The 16,050-nt window shown below is 47.5% G+C and overlaps 1 protein-coding gene across 5 annotated transcripts in view; it reads right to left on the reverse strand.

Annotated features, from left to right (window-relative positions):
- Positions 1 to 6,933: 6,933 nt before the first annotated feature.
- Positions 6,934 to 16,050, reverse strand: part of P2RY8 (P2Y receptor family member 8) — a 63,234-nt gene continuing 54,117 nt past the window's right edge. For 2 of the 5 annotated variants that reach the window (XM_037824606.1, XM_037824608.1), the window contains 2 exons: positions 14,274 to 14,392; positions 6,934 to 11,668 (listed from right to left, as the gene is read on the reverse strand). In XM_037824606.1, coding sequence (XP_037680534.1) covers positions 10,574 to 11,668; positions 14,274 to 14,392 — 1,214 coding nt within the window. In that variant the 3' untranslated portion in view covers positions 6,934 to 10,573. Of the gene's footprint in view, positions 11,669 to 14,273; positions 14,474 to 16,050 lie in introns of all 5 variants that reach the window. The other 3 variants (XR_005215022.1, XM_037824607.1, XM_037824610.1) reach the window with 3 other exon arrangements.

A 16,050-nucleotide genomic window follows, 5' to 3' on the forward strand; every position in this document is an offset into this window, starting at 1 on the left:
GTATATGTACATATGTCTGTGTGTATTGGATGTGTGTATGTGCATTTTATGTGTGTGTATCAGCATATGTGTATATGTGTATATGCATATATATGTGCATATGTGTATTGTGTATGTGTATTGTATGTGTGTATACATATATATGTGTGTATGTGCATTGTAAGTGCATATGTATATATGTGTGTATGGGTATTGTATGTGTATGTGTGTATATATGTGTATGTGTATATATGTGTATTATATGTATATGTGTATATGTATATATGTGTGTATGTGTATTGTATGTATGTATATATATGTGCATATGTAGTGTATGTGTGCATGTATATATGTGTGTATTTTATGTGTATGTGTATTTGTATATATGTGTATATGTATTTATGTGTGTATGTGTATTGTATGTATATATGTATATTGTATGTGTATATGTATATATGTGTATATGTATATATGTGTGTATGTGTATTGTATGTATGTATGTATATATATGTGCATGTGTATTGTGTGTGTGTGTATATATGTGTGTATTTTATGTGTATGTGTATATGTATATATGTGTGTATGTGTATTGTATGTATATATGTATATATATTTGCCTGTGTCTTGTATGTATGTATATATGTGTGTATTTTATGTGTATGTGTATATGTATATATGTGTATATGTATATATGTGTGTATTGGATGTATGTATATATATGTGCATGTGTAGTGTATGTGTGTATGTATATATGTGTGTATTTTATGTGTATGTGTATTTGTATATATGTGTATATGTATTTATGTGTGTATGTGTATTGTATGTATATATGTATATTGTATGTGTATTTGTATATGTATATATGTGTGTATGTGTATTGGATGTATGTATGTATATGTGTGTGTGTATTGTATGTATGTATATATGTATATTGTACGTGTATGTGTATTTGTATATATGTGTATATGTATTTATGTGTGTATGTGTATTGTATGTATATATGTATATATATGTGCATGTGTATTGTATGTGTGTATGTATATATGTGTGTATTTTATGTGTATGTATATATGTGTGTATGTGTATTGGATGTATGTATATATGTGTGTTATTGTATGTATGTATACATGTATATTGTACGTGTATGTGTATATGTATATATGTGTATGTGTATTGTATGTGTATTTGTGTATGTATATATGTGCGTATGTGTATTGCAGGGGTGTGTATGTGTATTGTATGTGTATGTATATATATCTGTGAATGTGTATTGTATGTGAATGTGTGGATGCAGATGAATGTGTACATAAATCAATGTGGCTTCCTATCACTTATTTTGTGTGCATTGCTACCTGCCCTTTTTGTTACTTACCATTCTTTGCTTGCTGTTTGCCCCACAAGTCAGTGCGTAGTCTTTGAAACAACTTTCAGCAGCTGCAGCCCACTTCATCTCATGCACCAGAGGTCAGGGCTGGGAGTCCCTGGTCACCTCCGGGAGCTGGGGTGGGGCAGCCTCAGGGCACCAGGAGCCGAGCGGCCGCCCCTCTTCCCCTCCCGGCAGCCCCTCTCCCCCTCCCCAAGGTGCTGTCAGCCTCACACAGCACATCCCAGGGTCACCTTCTCCCCCAGGAGCTGCGAGCTGGGTGAGCAGAAGCTGGGTCCCTGACCCCCTCCTCCACTGCCTCCCCATCCCTGTCCACCCCCAGCTCCCCCACATCCTACACAGGCCACTCATGGGACACACACCCAAGGGGTGACCTGTCCATCTCACTGTCCCAGCACACCCAGGTCAGATTTGCCATTTGACCTCAGCCAGGACTTCCCGCCAAAAGAGGCTCCCGTGTGTTTTGAGACTCATTTCCTTATTGCTTGAACTTTTAATTTACTTAAAGGTCTCTCATTATAGATATTTATATATAGTAAACAGCTTTGCAATTACAATTATATCATCTCCCAGTCATGCCACAGAGTATTAGACTAAAAAGGTTAAGAGTAAGGCTGTTTGTTAGTATTTTCACATTGCCCGTCAGAAATGGTGTCAAATTTACCCTCCCACCAACTGGTTCATTTTTTCATTGCCAACCCTGGGGTAACTTAGTTTTTATTGATATGAAGAAAACATGGAGAGATTTTGAAAGAAAAGTTGAAAGAAATCTATTAAAAGATAAATACCTTTGAGAAGTCCTTGTGGTGTTAGCAAAAAGCATTAGATGAGGTCAGCTCCTCCCCGTTCTGCAGAACTGGGTCCCAAAGGCTTCTGCTTAATTCTATACACAGAATACACGTGGGCTTGCTTGCAAATCGGATGGCCGTCTTGGGCTGGAATTCATGACCCAACTCTTTGATGTTTGTTTGCTGTGGTCATGGTGGATAAGCCAAAATTCTCATTTTTGAAAAACAGATCTTTTATTTTGGAATAATTTTAGCTTTACAGAGGAATTGCACAGACTGTACAGAATTCCCATATTCCCTCCCCAGTCCCCCTTTCATTTCCCTTTTGCTCAGCCACAGTACATTTGTCAAAACTATTAACTAACACCGGTGCACTACTCTACTAATATCCAGACTGAATTAGCATTTCACCCTTTTTTCCGATGCTCTTCCAGGATCCATTTAGCGACAAAGTCATTTTCATTGCAGATTTCTGCTTTCTTCTTTCCTCAGCATTGCTAGTAAGCAGAAAAAGAGTTTGACTGGAGTCCTGACCTTGTTTTTATTTGATGTCTACACTCTAAGAAAAACCTGAATTACAGTTAAATGACCAAAAACTGAGAATAAAAAAAGCAAGAAAGAAATGATGGGTGGGCTTAGGTAAGCCCCAAGTTAGGTGCCTGTCATTAGGGAAACATGCTTGGATGCTAAGCAGATATTACAACACCAGCCCTTGGCTCCATGGTTGTGGGGTTGGGCTCAGGACAAGAAGTTCAAATCCCTCTTTCCTGCTCAGCAGCTCTGGGACTCTAGGCAGACAGCTACACCCTCTGTGCCTCAGTTTCTTCTTCTGAAAACTGTGCCTGGTACCCACCTCCTCAGGGTCAGTTGAATGAGTGGAAACAGGGGAGGGGCTTGGATGTGCCCCTCCCAGAGTAAGTTCTTAATAATTGTGAACCCTGATTTGGGTCAAAACTCCTCCTTCGGAACAACTTCATTTTACTCATTATCTCGTGCTTTTCAGTAAGCTCCCTCCCTGAGCCCATTTTGCATTTTAATGGTAGTAAAGAATCTTTTTGGAATTTTGGAATACCATAGATTTCCAAAGACACTTAAGAAATTAAAAAGTCAAGGTTGAAGACATCATGTTGAAAGAAATAAGCCAGACATAAAGGACAGATATTGTCGGATCTCACTGATATAAAATAATTAGAATAAGCAAATCCATAGAGTCAGAAACTAGAATATAGGTTACCAGGGGCTGGGGTGGGGATAGGAAATAGGGACTTAAGGCTTAAAAGGTACAGCGTTTCTATTTGGGATGATGGAAAAGTTTTCATAATGGATGGTGGTGATGCTAGCACAACATTGTGGATGTAATTAACAGCATTGAATTATATGCTTGAATGTGGTTAAAAGGGGAAATGTCAGGTTGTATATATGGTACTAGAATAAAAATTAAAAAAAAATGCATGTACCTGCACAACACAATGAACCCTAGTTAAACCATGGACTATAGTTAATAGTACAATTATAAAATTGTGCTTTCATCAATTGTAACAAATGTCCCACACCAATGCCAGGGATTAATAATCGGGTGGTGTGCTGGTTTGAATCTATTATGTACCCCAGAAAAGCCTGTGTTGTTTTAATCCAATCTTGTAGGGGCAGACCTATTGTGGGTGGGACCTTTGGATTAGGTTGTTTCCATGGAGATGTGACCCACCTATTCAAGGTGGGTCTTAATCTCCTTGCTGGAGCCCTCCATGAGAGGATAAGAGGCAGAGACAACTTGGGGAGAGAGAAGCTAAGACAGAAGCCCAGAGACATTTGGAAAGAGAGAGCCATTTTGAAACCAGAACCCAGGAGAGAAGGACAACAGACATTGTCATGTGCCTTCCCATGTGACAGAGGAACCCCAGATGCCATCAGCCTTTCCTCAGAGAAGGGATCTACCTCTTGGTGCCTTAATTTGGACATTTTCATGGCCTTATAACTGTGAATTTGCAACCTAATAAATCCCCATTGAAAAGCCAACTCATTTCTGGTATATTGCATTCCAGCAGCTTTAGCAAGCCCAAACAGGTGGTATATGAGAATCCTGTATTTTAAGCATGATTATCCTATAAGTCTACAACTCCTCTAATTAAAAAAAAAAAAGTCAAGGTCAAAAGTGTAGGATTTGTAACAAATCTGAACTTGAACGATCTCTACCCTGGTTGAACAACTATGAAATTTTTAAGCCTTGAAAACTTTTCCTTGGCTATCTACCTCAGAAAGAGTAAAACTGGAGAGTAGAAATATGTTCATGGCACAATGTAATAGAAACAGAGTTTTTGGAGCTGGACACTTCATCCTATTTCTCAAATATTTTGATTTGGTTGCACCCTCTTTGGAGATTTAGGTCAAAGTTTGGTTTCCTTTAGGACAATGGCTTTAAGTTCAGTTTCTCCTAATCACCAAGATGATTATAAGGCTTGGGCTTCACTGATGAATGTGTAGACAAAGTGTGGTCACCCAAACACTCGGACACTACCAAGAACCAAGGTGGACAGATAGATACATGCTACAGCAAGCAAGGACCTCAAAAACATTGTGGCAAGCCAAAGTCGGCAGATGCAGTGCCCACATGTTGTGAGTTTATGTGTTTCCATTTTCTTTGGCTGGTCAAGCAAATACCATGAAATGGGTTGGGTTAAACAATGGGGACTTATTTGCTCATGGTTTGGGGCTGGGAAAAAGTCCAAGTCAAGGTGTCATCAAGGTGATGCTTTCTTCCCAAAGACAGTGTGTGGTGTTCTGAGGGCTGGTTGCTGGTGATCCTCGGTCTTTAGCTTGCCACATGGCAATGCATATGGCGGTCTCTCCTGGCTTCTCCTTTCTCTTCTGGGTTCTGTCAATGATCAGCTTCAGGCTGCTGCCTCTGTGGCTTTCTCTCTCTCTGTCTGAATTTCATTCTCTTATAAAAGACTCCAGTAATAGGATGAAAACCCATCCTCATTAGGCTGGGCCAACCTTAACTGAAGTCATCTCATCAAAAGGTCCTATTTACAATGGGTTCACACCCTCAAGAATGGATTAAGCTTAAGAACATGTTTTTCCAGGATATGTAGAGCTTCAAACCATCACATCATGTATATGGAATAAACAGAAAAGACAACCCGATAGTTGCAGAAAGCAGATGGGGCTACCTGGGGCAGGGCAAGAAAATGGCCTGGGGCTGGACTGTGGTGATGGAATAACACCTCTACAAATTTACTAAAAACTTAAAATGTGTGAATTTTATGGCACATAAATTATACCTCAATAAGCTGTTTAAAAAATCAGTGGCAAGATGGGGAACAGTGGCTTGTTCCAAACTCAGCAATTCTGAATGTCCATGGTTTCCAGTATTCAATAATGTAGTTTGCACAAATCAGTGTCTTAGTGTGACATTTTCAAATATATCACATTTTTAGCATAGATATTTTGAAATGAACCAAAACTAAAGGGAATGACAGAATGAACTCCATGTTCCTTTCACACAGATTCAACCATCATCAAAATCAGCATTTTGCCATTTTTCCTTCATCCAGCTCTCTAAATTGTGGATGTCTGCCCCTGTGCATTTACTGCAGTGTTTTAAAGCAGATTTCAACCATCATAACATTTCACCTGTGAATACTTACACATGAACCTCTAACAGATAAGGATTTTTTTTTTTAACAAAACCACATCCCAGGAAACAAGATTAACAAAAATCTTTACCTTCATCTCAAATCCTCTGTTGGGTTCCATTGTCCCTGATTTATGCTGTATATTTAAAAAGGAATTTGATTCTGCCATAGTTTGAAAGTCTTGGTATTTACATATCAGAAAGATAAAGCATTGATTGGAATGTGAAATGGGATGTGTCTTTAGAATGCATGTATCTCAGAAATCAGGGGGATAAACTTGTCTCCCCTCAGTACTGGGGAAAATTAAGACCATCTTTTGGGGTTTGCTTTTCTGAGAGCCAGCCTCCCCACTCCCACCAAGAGCAGAATTAAATAGTCTTCTGTAGCTTTTTTATGTGTATCTGAAAATGTCGCGCTAAGACATTGATTTGTGCAAAATACATTATTGAATGCTGGAAACCATGGACGTTCAGTATTGCTGAATTTGGAACAAGCCGCTATTCGCCATCCTGCCACTGATTTTTTAAACAGCTTATTGAGGTATAATTTACATGCCATAAAATTCACCCATTTTAAGTGCATATACTTCAATGGTTTTTAGTAAATTTGTAGAGGCGTTCTGCCATCACCACAGTCCAGCCCTAGACCATTTTCTTCAGGTCACCATAGAAACACAAATGTTTTATACTTTTAATGCACGCCAAAGAGCTGAGCAGGTTGGCTCAGTGTCTGGAAATAAAAACACCCCAGAACTTTGTTAAAATGGTTAAGACTGGAGCAAAGCAAGCCCTCGACTTGGAGGTTTCAGGAGAGAAGACAAAGTAACAGGTGCTCTGAGGCTGCAACTTGTAGACTGATTTCCTCCAATGCATAAAACTGACAGACTGAGCAGATTCAGAGGAGTTGGGGGCCCTTCTACACAGAGCTACAAGGAATGTCGGCCAAGTAGCTGCACAGTCAAATCACCACCATCACCGTCATCATCACCATCCTCAACATCATCGAAAACTCACTCCTTTGTTTACTTCAAAGAGTTACAAGCATTTCACACCCCATTGGGAAGGATATTACCTAGACAGACTTTCTCTGAATTCAAACTGTCATGCTTTTAATCAGGCTGTTTGAAGGTGGTTTGGGGTTTTCACAGCTTTTTTTTTTTTTTTTTTTTTTTTGCATCTGATCCATGCACACACACAGAAAACTCGCTGCATGTGGGAGATGAGCTGCAGAACTTCTTGCTGACTCGGGGTTTCTGACTCCAGATGCTGCCGCTAAAGCCAACTTGCTTTCTAGGGTTCAGCTTCTGGTCAGCATTGCCCAATCTCAGTCGGCCAGGTGAGGAAACTCGGGTCTCAGGTAAATCTCAGTGTTGTCCTGAAGATTTCTGCACATTCTAGATTGATGTGCATGGACGCTGCCCCTCTGGGGATGTTTCCAGAGCCAAAAGACGGAAGGCGTCCTCTCTGGAAGGCTGTGGGCAGTGGCTGCAGGCAGCCCCGACCTGGGTTGGAGGGGGACTGAGGGGACCCCCGAGCTGCAGCTGCCTACCCCATCCACAAATCTTGCTGCCTCCAAAGGTGCATGTCAGCAGGGTGCAAAGAAGGCAAGTTGGTTTGTGTTCCAGGACCACGCGTGGGGAGGGTCCTCAGCTGGATAGCCAACCTTGGACGTCCGCAACGAGTGAAGTGATCTTTGGTCCTTCAAGCCAGAAGCAAAACCAGATTCAGAAAATGCCAGTTTTGAGTTCCTTCTCCTGCCTGGCCTTGGGCTCCCCAAGAGGTCATTCCTTAGAGTGACTGATGGTGCGTCAACCCAGGGGATTAAAATGGCTTAAAAAGCATTGAAGAAAAGCCAACATATTACTGTCCAGTCAAGTAACTTAAATGCAGAAAGATACTGTAGACCTCAGAACTTGGGTTTAGGTGCTGAGTGCTGTTGGGGAAATATAATTAAAATCAAAATCTTCTCCCAACCCAAGCAACCTCTCCACAAAGGTAGAAGAGAATGAAAAGCAGTTTTATTATGGAATAAGCTTTAAAGCAGAATGTAATGCATCACTGGCCATGTGCTAAAGGGATTGCAAAACAGCGAGAGAGAGCTCACCCTTTTTATGCAGCTGAGCAGGTACAACCCATCCCATTTACAGTCTCAAGATATTTCTCATCTTTAGGTTTGCAGAGGTAGGTTTGCAGTTTGGATCCAGGAGCTCCCCTCCATGCCCCAAAGTTGTGCTCACCTCTTTCCAAGAAACTGGGAAACTGGGGGCTAATATGATCCTTGATTACAGTTCAAAGAAATGGCTTCCTTCCTGGAGGAGACGTGCTTGAGTGGTGAAATTTTTTTAACCTTTAAAAAAAGATTTATATACATTTCAAAGGGATGGAGAAGAATTTACAGTTATGTTTTCTAATGTAAAAACCGAAAGAAAAGGGAGTGGGGAGGATGTCTTTTTCCCTTTTTGCGTCAGGGAAAAGTCATTAAATTCATTCTTTGTTTTCCTGTTTTTGATTTGTGTTTACCATTACAGTCTTCATCTCTGGGGCTTGGTGGGAGGATGGAGGAGATGGGAGCCAGGAGCTGCAGCTCGAATCCCGGCCGCCGCCTCTCAGTCCACCTCCAGGGGCATCGGACTTTGGGGCTGTAGTTAAAATAAAAGCACTGGCTCTATGTGCTTCACAGCATTGTTCCAAAGTTAAAACCGGGTGAGATGACGGTGCGCCCAAAGCCACTGACTTTAGGTCTTTGGGGACAGAGAAGGCAGCACATTTGTGAGACATAGAGATCTTGGAGTGTCCTGGCAACTGCTTGCACCTAGCCTTTATGCCGGAGTCACCAAGGATCACCACTGGGCAAGTGGTGCCTCCACCAGGCAGGCCTCCGGCAAGCGTCCATTGTCCCTGAGCAGGAAGCAGTGCTCCATCCCACCCTCTTGGCCATGGGACTTTAAAGGGCTCAAAAGTGTGTCTGGGTTTCCCGTGGCCGCCATAAGAAAGCTCCACAAACTGGGGAGCTTAAAACAACAGGAATTTATCATCTCACAGTTACAGAGGCCAAAAGTCTGAAGTCAAGGTGTGGGAGGGCCATGCCTCCTCCAGAGGCTTTAGGGGAGGCTCCTTCCTGCCTCTTCCAACTTCTGGTGGCTCCAGGCATTCCTTGATTAGTGGCTGCATCACCCCAAGCTCTGCCTCCAACTTCTCATGGCTTTCTCCCCTAAATCTCCCTCTTCTCATCGGGCACCAGTCATTGGATTTAGCCCCCTGCCAGTAATCCAGGATTGCCTCATTTCAAGATCCTTACCATAACCACATCTACAAAGACCTTTTTTTTCCCAAAGAAGGTCCTATTCACAGGTTCTCAGTGGACATGAAATTGGGGCGGGGGGGGAGGGTGTCCCAGTATTCAGGGCCCTACACATGTATCTCTTTGTCTCCCAAAGCAGTAAGGGCTGCACAGGCACACAGAGGGTCCTGTGTAGCATTTCAAGCCCAATTGTGGGGGGCTGGCTACCCCAGAGTCACCCTGCCATGGAGGTCCCCAGCTCCTGCCAGGCAGGCTGTGGGGCTGTTTTTCTGTCTCAAGGCAGTCTTGGACTCCAACAGCATGTTTTCGTCTTGGCATTTGCAAAGTAGCAGAAACTGGTGTGACTCAGCACAGTGTCCTGGCATCCCAGACACTTCAGGAGCTTGGCCTGTCTCCCTCCACAAGCAGCTCCGGTGTTGGGGCTCGCACAGGTGTGCCCTGGGCTGTGGCATGAGAGACAAAGCCCCTGCCCAAGTGCTGGCTCCATCTGCAGGCATCGAAGGGGCTGGGACACGCATCCTCCAGCACGCTTTCCAACATCCACGTCCTAATCGGATGCCAGTTTCAAAACAGTCCTGTGTGGCATGCCACGTCTGCACCCTGCAGAGACTCTGGGAGGGCTCACTGCCAAAAAGGGGATAAAGCAGACAGTGCAAGTGACCCCGCCCCCAAGCCGGGAACTGGGGTGCTGAGCCTGGGATGAAAACAGGTGCAGGGAACCCCGAGGAAAGCTGCTGCATCGCGAGGCCCCTTTGCAGGTGCTGAGGTTTGGCATCCCCAAGCTCGGCCTCAGCAGCTTCACTTCCCACCAGGAGACCCTCAGGCACTCGGGAGGGGTCCGAGGTACATCCTCTGGGCATTGCAACACTCAGTAGACATGGAGGCACGATGGAAAGTCTCTGTGGTGGGTCCTCGGGGTCATGGGTTTGGGGGAGAGACCCCTGGGCTCCCAGAGAGATGTGAAGACAAGGGGTCCACTGTCCTCTCAAGCGGTCGCAGAGCCCGGAGTGACCGAGAGGAAATAAACAGAAAGCTTGGTGTGTGTCTGGTTGGGGGCTGCTGCCCGGGACCCCAGACCACGGCAGGTCTCCCCAGATAATTCCACTCACGTGAACAGGTGGGCAGCCCAGGTGGGGTCAGGCGAGGAGAGTGAAGTCGCAAGGCACGGACTAGCCTGGGCAGGCCCCTGCCGACTTCTGGGGGACCCTGGGCTCTCCCTTCCAGGCGCCGACTCTGTGTGTGCGCCTGCGCTCTCAGCACCCTGCGGGAGGCGCGGCGCGCGTTCCGTGTGCCTCCGCTTTGCTTCCCATCTCCCGGAATCGCTGTCTTTGGGAGCCGGTCAGCGCGGCGGCCACAGGTGAAAGGGACTTGGGTTGGGGCGAAGGGATGCTCTCTGTCCGGGACGCACGCTGCTTTCTGCAAACTTCCAGGGCAGGCGGACGCTCTCAGCTCGCCCTCCGTGTTCCCCCCGGCTGGCTGCTACGGGGTCAGAACACGCTCTCCTGCCTTTTGAGGCAGGACCGGCCGACGGCCTCGGGCAGGTCTGCGTGGCTGCTGGAGGTGGAGCGCGCGGAAAGCGTCCTGGCGGAGAACAGGCTGTCCCTGCGCGTCTCCGTGCTGTCCGCCGGCAGCCAGCTGTAGCCCAGATACCTGCGCAGCCGGATCTGGAACTCCTTGGAGGCGAAGTAGTAGACGAAGGGGTCGAGGCAGTTGTTGAGGCAGCTCAGACACAGCGTGAGCTTGTACACGTGGTAGTAGCTCTTGTCGTAGAAGAGGCGGCTCACCATGTGCACGAGGAGCACGAAATTATTGGGCGCAAAGCAGGTGACGAAAGCTAGCAGCACCACGGCCGCCAGGCACACGGAGCGCCGCTTCTGCCCGTCGCCGCAGCGGCCCGACGCGCGCACGAGCGTCAGGATGGTGGCGGTGTAGCAGGCCACGGTGATCACGAAGGGGACGAGGAAGAGGACGACAAAGAGCGTGAAGAGGAAGACGGCCCAGGTGGCCACGCCGGGCAGCATGGTCCACTTGAGCACGTCGAAGCACGTGACGATGCCCAGATCCTCCACCTTGTAGGTGAGGTCCGTCCTGGCCAGCGGGGACAGCGCGACCAGCAGCAGCAGCCACATGCCGACGCAGGCGACCACCGCGTAGCGTCTCCGGCGCCAGCGCGCTGAGGCCAGCGGGTACACCACGCCCAGGAAGCGCTCGACGCTGATGCAGGTCATGGTGAGGATGGACGAGTACATGTTGGCGTAGAAGACGATGGTCACCACGTTGCACAGGAGCACGCCGAACACCCAGTGGTGGTGGTTGCAGTGGTAGTAGATCTGGAAGGGCAGCGCGCTGGCCAGCATGAGGTCCGTGATGCTCAGATTGATCATGAAGATGACCGACGGCGACTTGGGCCCGATGTCGCGGCACAGCACCCACAGCGAGAAGAGGTTGCCCGGGATGCTGACGAAGGCCACCAGCGAGTACACGGCGGGCAGCACCACGGCGATCGTCGGGTTGCGCAGCATCTGCAGCGTCTCGTTGTCCGGCTTGGTCACGTTCCGCTCCATCCTCCGACAGAGGCGCGCCTGCGGGGGACAGGGGCGCGGGGGCGTGAGACGTCAGAGAGAGACAGGGGCGCGGGGGCAGGGGGCGCCCGCGAGAGTCAGGGGCGCGGGGGCGCGAGGCGACCACGAGGGACAGGGGCGCGGGGGCGTGAGGCGTCCGGGAAGAGCTGGGTGCCCGGGAGAGGAGCGATGGGAATGGGGGAGTGGGGGATAGTAGAAGGGGCGCCGGGACAGGGATCCCTGCCTGCGCGCAAAGGAGCTCCACTGCCTACTTAGTAGTGGGGACGCCCGGCTCAGGGTCTCTCTCCCTCCCCAGGCCCTCCTGACTCTGCCTTCTTCCCTTCCAGTCTTCCTGGCTTGGGCCTCGGCCCCTCTCCCTACTCTCTTTCTCTCTTCACCCTCTCCCCTGCCTCTCATCTCCTTGCCTCTCTCTCCATCTCCGTCCTCTTTCCCTCCTTCCTTTCCTGCCTTCCTCAAATGCATCTGCCTCCCTCCCTCCCTCTCTCTGCTGTTTTTTCCCTCCTTTTCTCTCTCCATTCTTCTCTCCCTCTCTCTCCTTTCCTCCCATTCTCCCTTTACCCTTCTCCCTTTCTCTCTCCCTCTCTCCCTCTCTCCTTCTCTCTCTCCCTCTCTCGCTCTCCTCCTTTCTCCCGTGTCACTCTCCCTCCTACCCCTGTCGCCCCTGGCCCTCCTGCCCTCCTTCTCTCTCCTGCCCTCCTTGCCTGCATCCTTCCCTCCCCCTCCCTCCCTCCTTTCTCCCTACCTGTTTTTCTACCATCCTATTACAGAACCATACACATTAAATACTGAAACAGTGGATAGTACACAAACACAGGAAAGAAACAAAAATCATCCACAACCGAACTACCTGGAAACGGCGGTGGGGGGGGGGCAGTAGGGGACAGGTGGCTCTGGGCTCCTCTGAAGTAGGCACAGCCAGGGCTGAACCAGCTGAGGGGGCTCAGAGCTCAGCCCCTCTACCCCGAGAGGGGAGCGGGAAAGAGGCTTGGGGGTGGCAGGAGGACACGGGGAGCCACGTGCCCGAGCCCCGGGTCCCGCCAGCCTCTGCCCCGTGCCCGCCTCTCCTCCCACCCTCTCAGACCATCACTGCCTTGTCCGGATGCCACTCACTCCTGAGCCCCAGCTCCCAGGGTCAGGAACACCCGTGGGGCACCCGTTAGAATGAGGGACTTCCCATCCTCGGATCATGATCACAGCTTCCTCCTTCCTCCCCAAAACATGCTCTTCAAAGATGAATTTTTAAAAATTATAAAGTTTATATTGTATTTATTAAATTAAATAGTAAATATATTTATTAAATTATATTTATAATTATATAAATTAAATTTATAATTTCTGTAGTAAATAATTATATTTACAAGCTCTGTCATTATTTTTAAATGGTTAAGAAAACTCTTCCTTTCCTCCTTTTTTTAAAAAAATATTATGGTTATATATATATATATACATATGTACATATGAGTATATATATTTACCAAATTCTCTCCCTCTCTCTCTCTCTATATATATATAGACACAGATAGAATTTGCTATTTGAACTATTTTTGAGTGTACATTTCAGTGGCATGAAGCACTTTCACAATGATGTGCTCCCACCACCTCTATTTCCAAAACTTCTGTCACCCCAAGTATAAACTTTGCGTGCATTAAGCATGAACTCCCCCCTTCCCTCCCACTGGCCCCTGGAAATGTCTAATTTGCTCACTGTCACTGAGAAATTGCTCACTCGAGATATGCCTTGTAAGCAGAATTTGATGATGGGTTTCAAGCCCAACAAATTCTCCGTGAGTGTGAGCATCACGCCGAGCGCCGAGGAAAGGGAGAAGACCCCGAGAGGGGCGTGTCGAGTGGGCTGGCGCAGGCGTCCCACCTCAGCCGTGAGCTCCTGTCCCTCAGGCACCCCACATCCCCCCGGGGTCCAGGCCTTGGCTGACAGGTGGGTTTCAGGGCCGGGAGAAAGTTCTCCTCTTCCTCCTCCTACCGGCCAAACAACCTCCACGCCTTCCTTGATGCTCTAAGGCCTTTGGCAGACAGTTCACTTTGTTTTGTTTTTTAAACTTATTTACAAGATATATAGGTTACAATGGAAGGGAAGCCTAAAAACTCTTGTTTTGTAGTTGCTTCAAGCCTTTTGTGAAATTAAGGTACAATGCAGAAAAGCACACCTGGATCCCCAAACACGCGTGCCCAGCAGGTTTCTGGAACTTAAACAGCTTTCCTGTCCCCTAGAAAGTGCACACACACATCCCACAAGGACACCCGCTTCAGGCTGACAATAGGTACCCAGGACTTGGGGCCACTTCACGCTAAAAACCACCAGGAAGACAAAACACCTAATTTGTTTCAACATTGCCATTTGCATTTTGTACCTTTTTTCTCTCTTGATTTCCCAAAGTAGCTCCACAACTGTTTTCCACATTTACTATTTGTTGACTCTCATGGGGTATCCAATAATCTGAACACATCAAAATAGTAGGGGAACCCCCAACATCTGGTGATTTTTGTTGGCCAAAGTTTTAAAAGAATATTTCATTTATTTCCCTCAAAGGTTTCCCTGAGCCTTTTTCCTCGTCCCGCTTGCCAGGGGACCCGGGTCAGCTCTTACCTTGGTGGGGTCTTTGAGCCCGAGGTGAGGCCGCTGGAGCTGTCTCCTGCTCCGCGTCCGTCCGTCCGTCAGCCTGAGGCACAGGCTCCTCATGCAAAGGTGATAACGGCAGCGCAAACCTGTGAGCCAATGGGCACCTGCTGAGCAAATGAGCTGCTTGCTCTCTCAGGACAAATCTTCACCTTGCTCTCTCTTACCAGCTGAGAATTTAAAAGATGTGTTTTATTTTCTGTCTTCTGCAACAGACAGACAGGTACAGAGATGAAGATGAAAAGTTTTGAAATGAGACGGTGGTGATGTTTGCACAACATTGCAAACCTGTTAAATGCCACCAACGTGTTTACTTTAAAACGGTGAATTTTGTGATGTGAATTTCACCAAAATAAAAAAGGATAAAGAAACAAATTAAAAACTCCCTACAGAGAGAGAGGAGGGGAGAGAGGAGTTTCCATGCCATGCTATTTAAGCCTCTGGCTTTTACTTTTAAACTCTTCATTTTGAAGGAATTAGAGATTCACAGAAAAACTGCAAAGCTGGTACAGAGACTCGGCTCAGCCTTCCCTGGTCTTGCCCGATGCTGACATCCTCCAGGGCCACTGTGTGTTGCCAATACCGTTGGCTCTGCACACCTTTCCAAGGTGTACCACTATGTTTAAATGGACCAGTGTGGTGGGAAAGCCCAGCGACATGGGCGAGGGTCTGGGTTGGTTCAAGATCTGTTGTGACGGTAACAAGGACCCCACACCTCTTGGACCCCACATCCTTTTCATGAAGCCCCCTCCCCTGGTCTTCCAAGGCAAAGACCCCAGAAAGGGGCGGGAGGGGCACATGCTGCGTGAGACGCGGGAAGACTTGCTGGGGGATGGTGTTCATAGAAAAAAGGGGCCTCCAGTTTTCAGAGGGAGTTTTACCTAGACTTTTGTGATTCTCATGTTGGCTTTAATTGTGCAGGAGGGGGTGGCTGCAGCAGTGAGGGGCCCCAACCCCTGAGCTCTGACCTCCGTCTCCACATTTGCACAGCTGCCGGCGGCCCCCAGCTGCTCCCCCCTTCCCCAGCGATGGACGCAGGTGCATTCCTGGGAGACCTGAACTCCTCAGACAGCCTTGAGACCCTTCCTCAGACCACAGGGAAGTCTGGACACTTTCCCACCCTCCATCCATCCATCCTTCACTTGGAGTCAATCCTGCATCCAGGTCAGCCAATCTCCCAGCCTTCCCGGGCTCCCTCTCCACTCTCTCTCACACCAACACTTTCTCTAATAAAATCCTTGCATGTTTAATCCTCTTTTAGCACCTGCCTCGTCCCCACCCTCTCTTGGTTCCCTCTAATAAAATCCTTGCACCAGGCTTAACCCTGTTTTGGCAACCGCCTCGCAGTTTAACACAGTTAATGCAGGAGCAGGGGTAGGTGCTTCTCTCTAGAAGGCAGTTGCAACCCTGGGTAAGCTCATGATCCCAGCAGATGCTTTCCTAAATCTGTCCCCAGAATCTCTTGTCATCTTAGTTATGTTGATATGTGAGGAGTGACGCCAGGAGAGGGTCCCAGCTTCTGCTCCTCCCCAGTCTCCAAGCATCCTGGGCTCCAAAGAGCAGGCTCTGAGCTCCCAGCAGGGAAGAATTATCAGTCTTGTCTTCCAGCTCCTCCACCCAGTGCCTGGAGACTTTGGGAAACCTAACCCCTTTCCCAGCTGCATCTGCTTTTCATGTTTTGCAATCTAGTAAAGGTTGGTGCAGGGCTAAAGTGGCCCCTGGAGGTTCAACGCAGTAGGCTGGGAGG

The sequence above is a fragment of the Choloepus didactylus genome, assembly GCF_015220235.1.
Source record: "Choloepus didactylus isolate mChoDid1 chromosome X unlocalized genomic scaffold, mChoDid1.pri SUPER_X_unloc1, whole genome shotgun sequence".
In the NCBI taxonomy this organism is placed as follows: domain Eukaryota; kingdom Metazoa; phylum Chordata; class Mammalia; order Pilosa; family Megalonychidae; genus Choloepus; species Choloepus didactylus.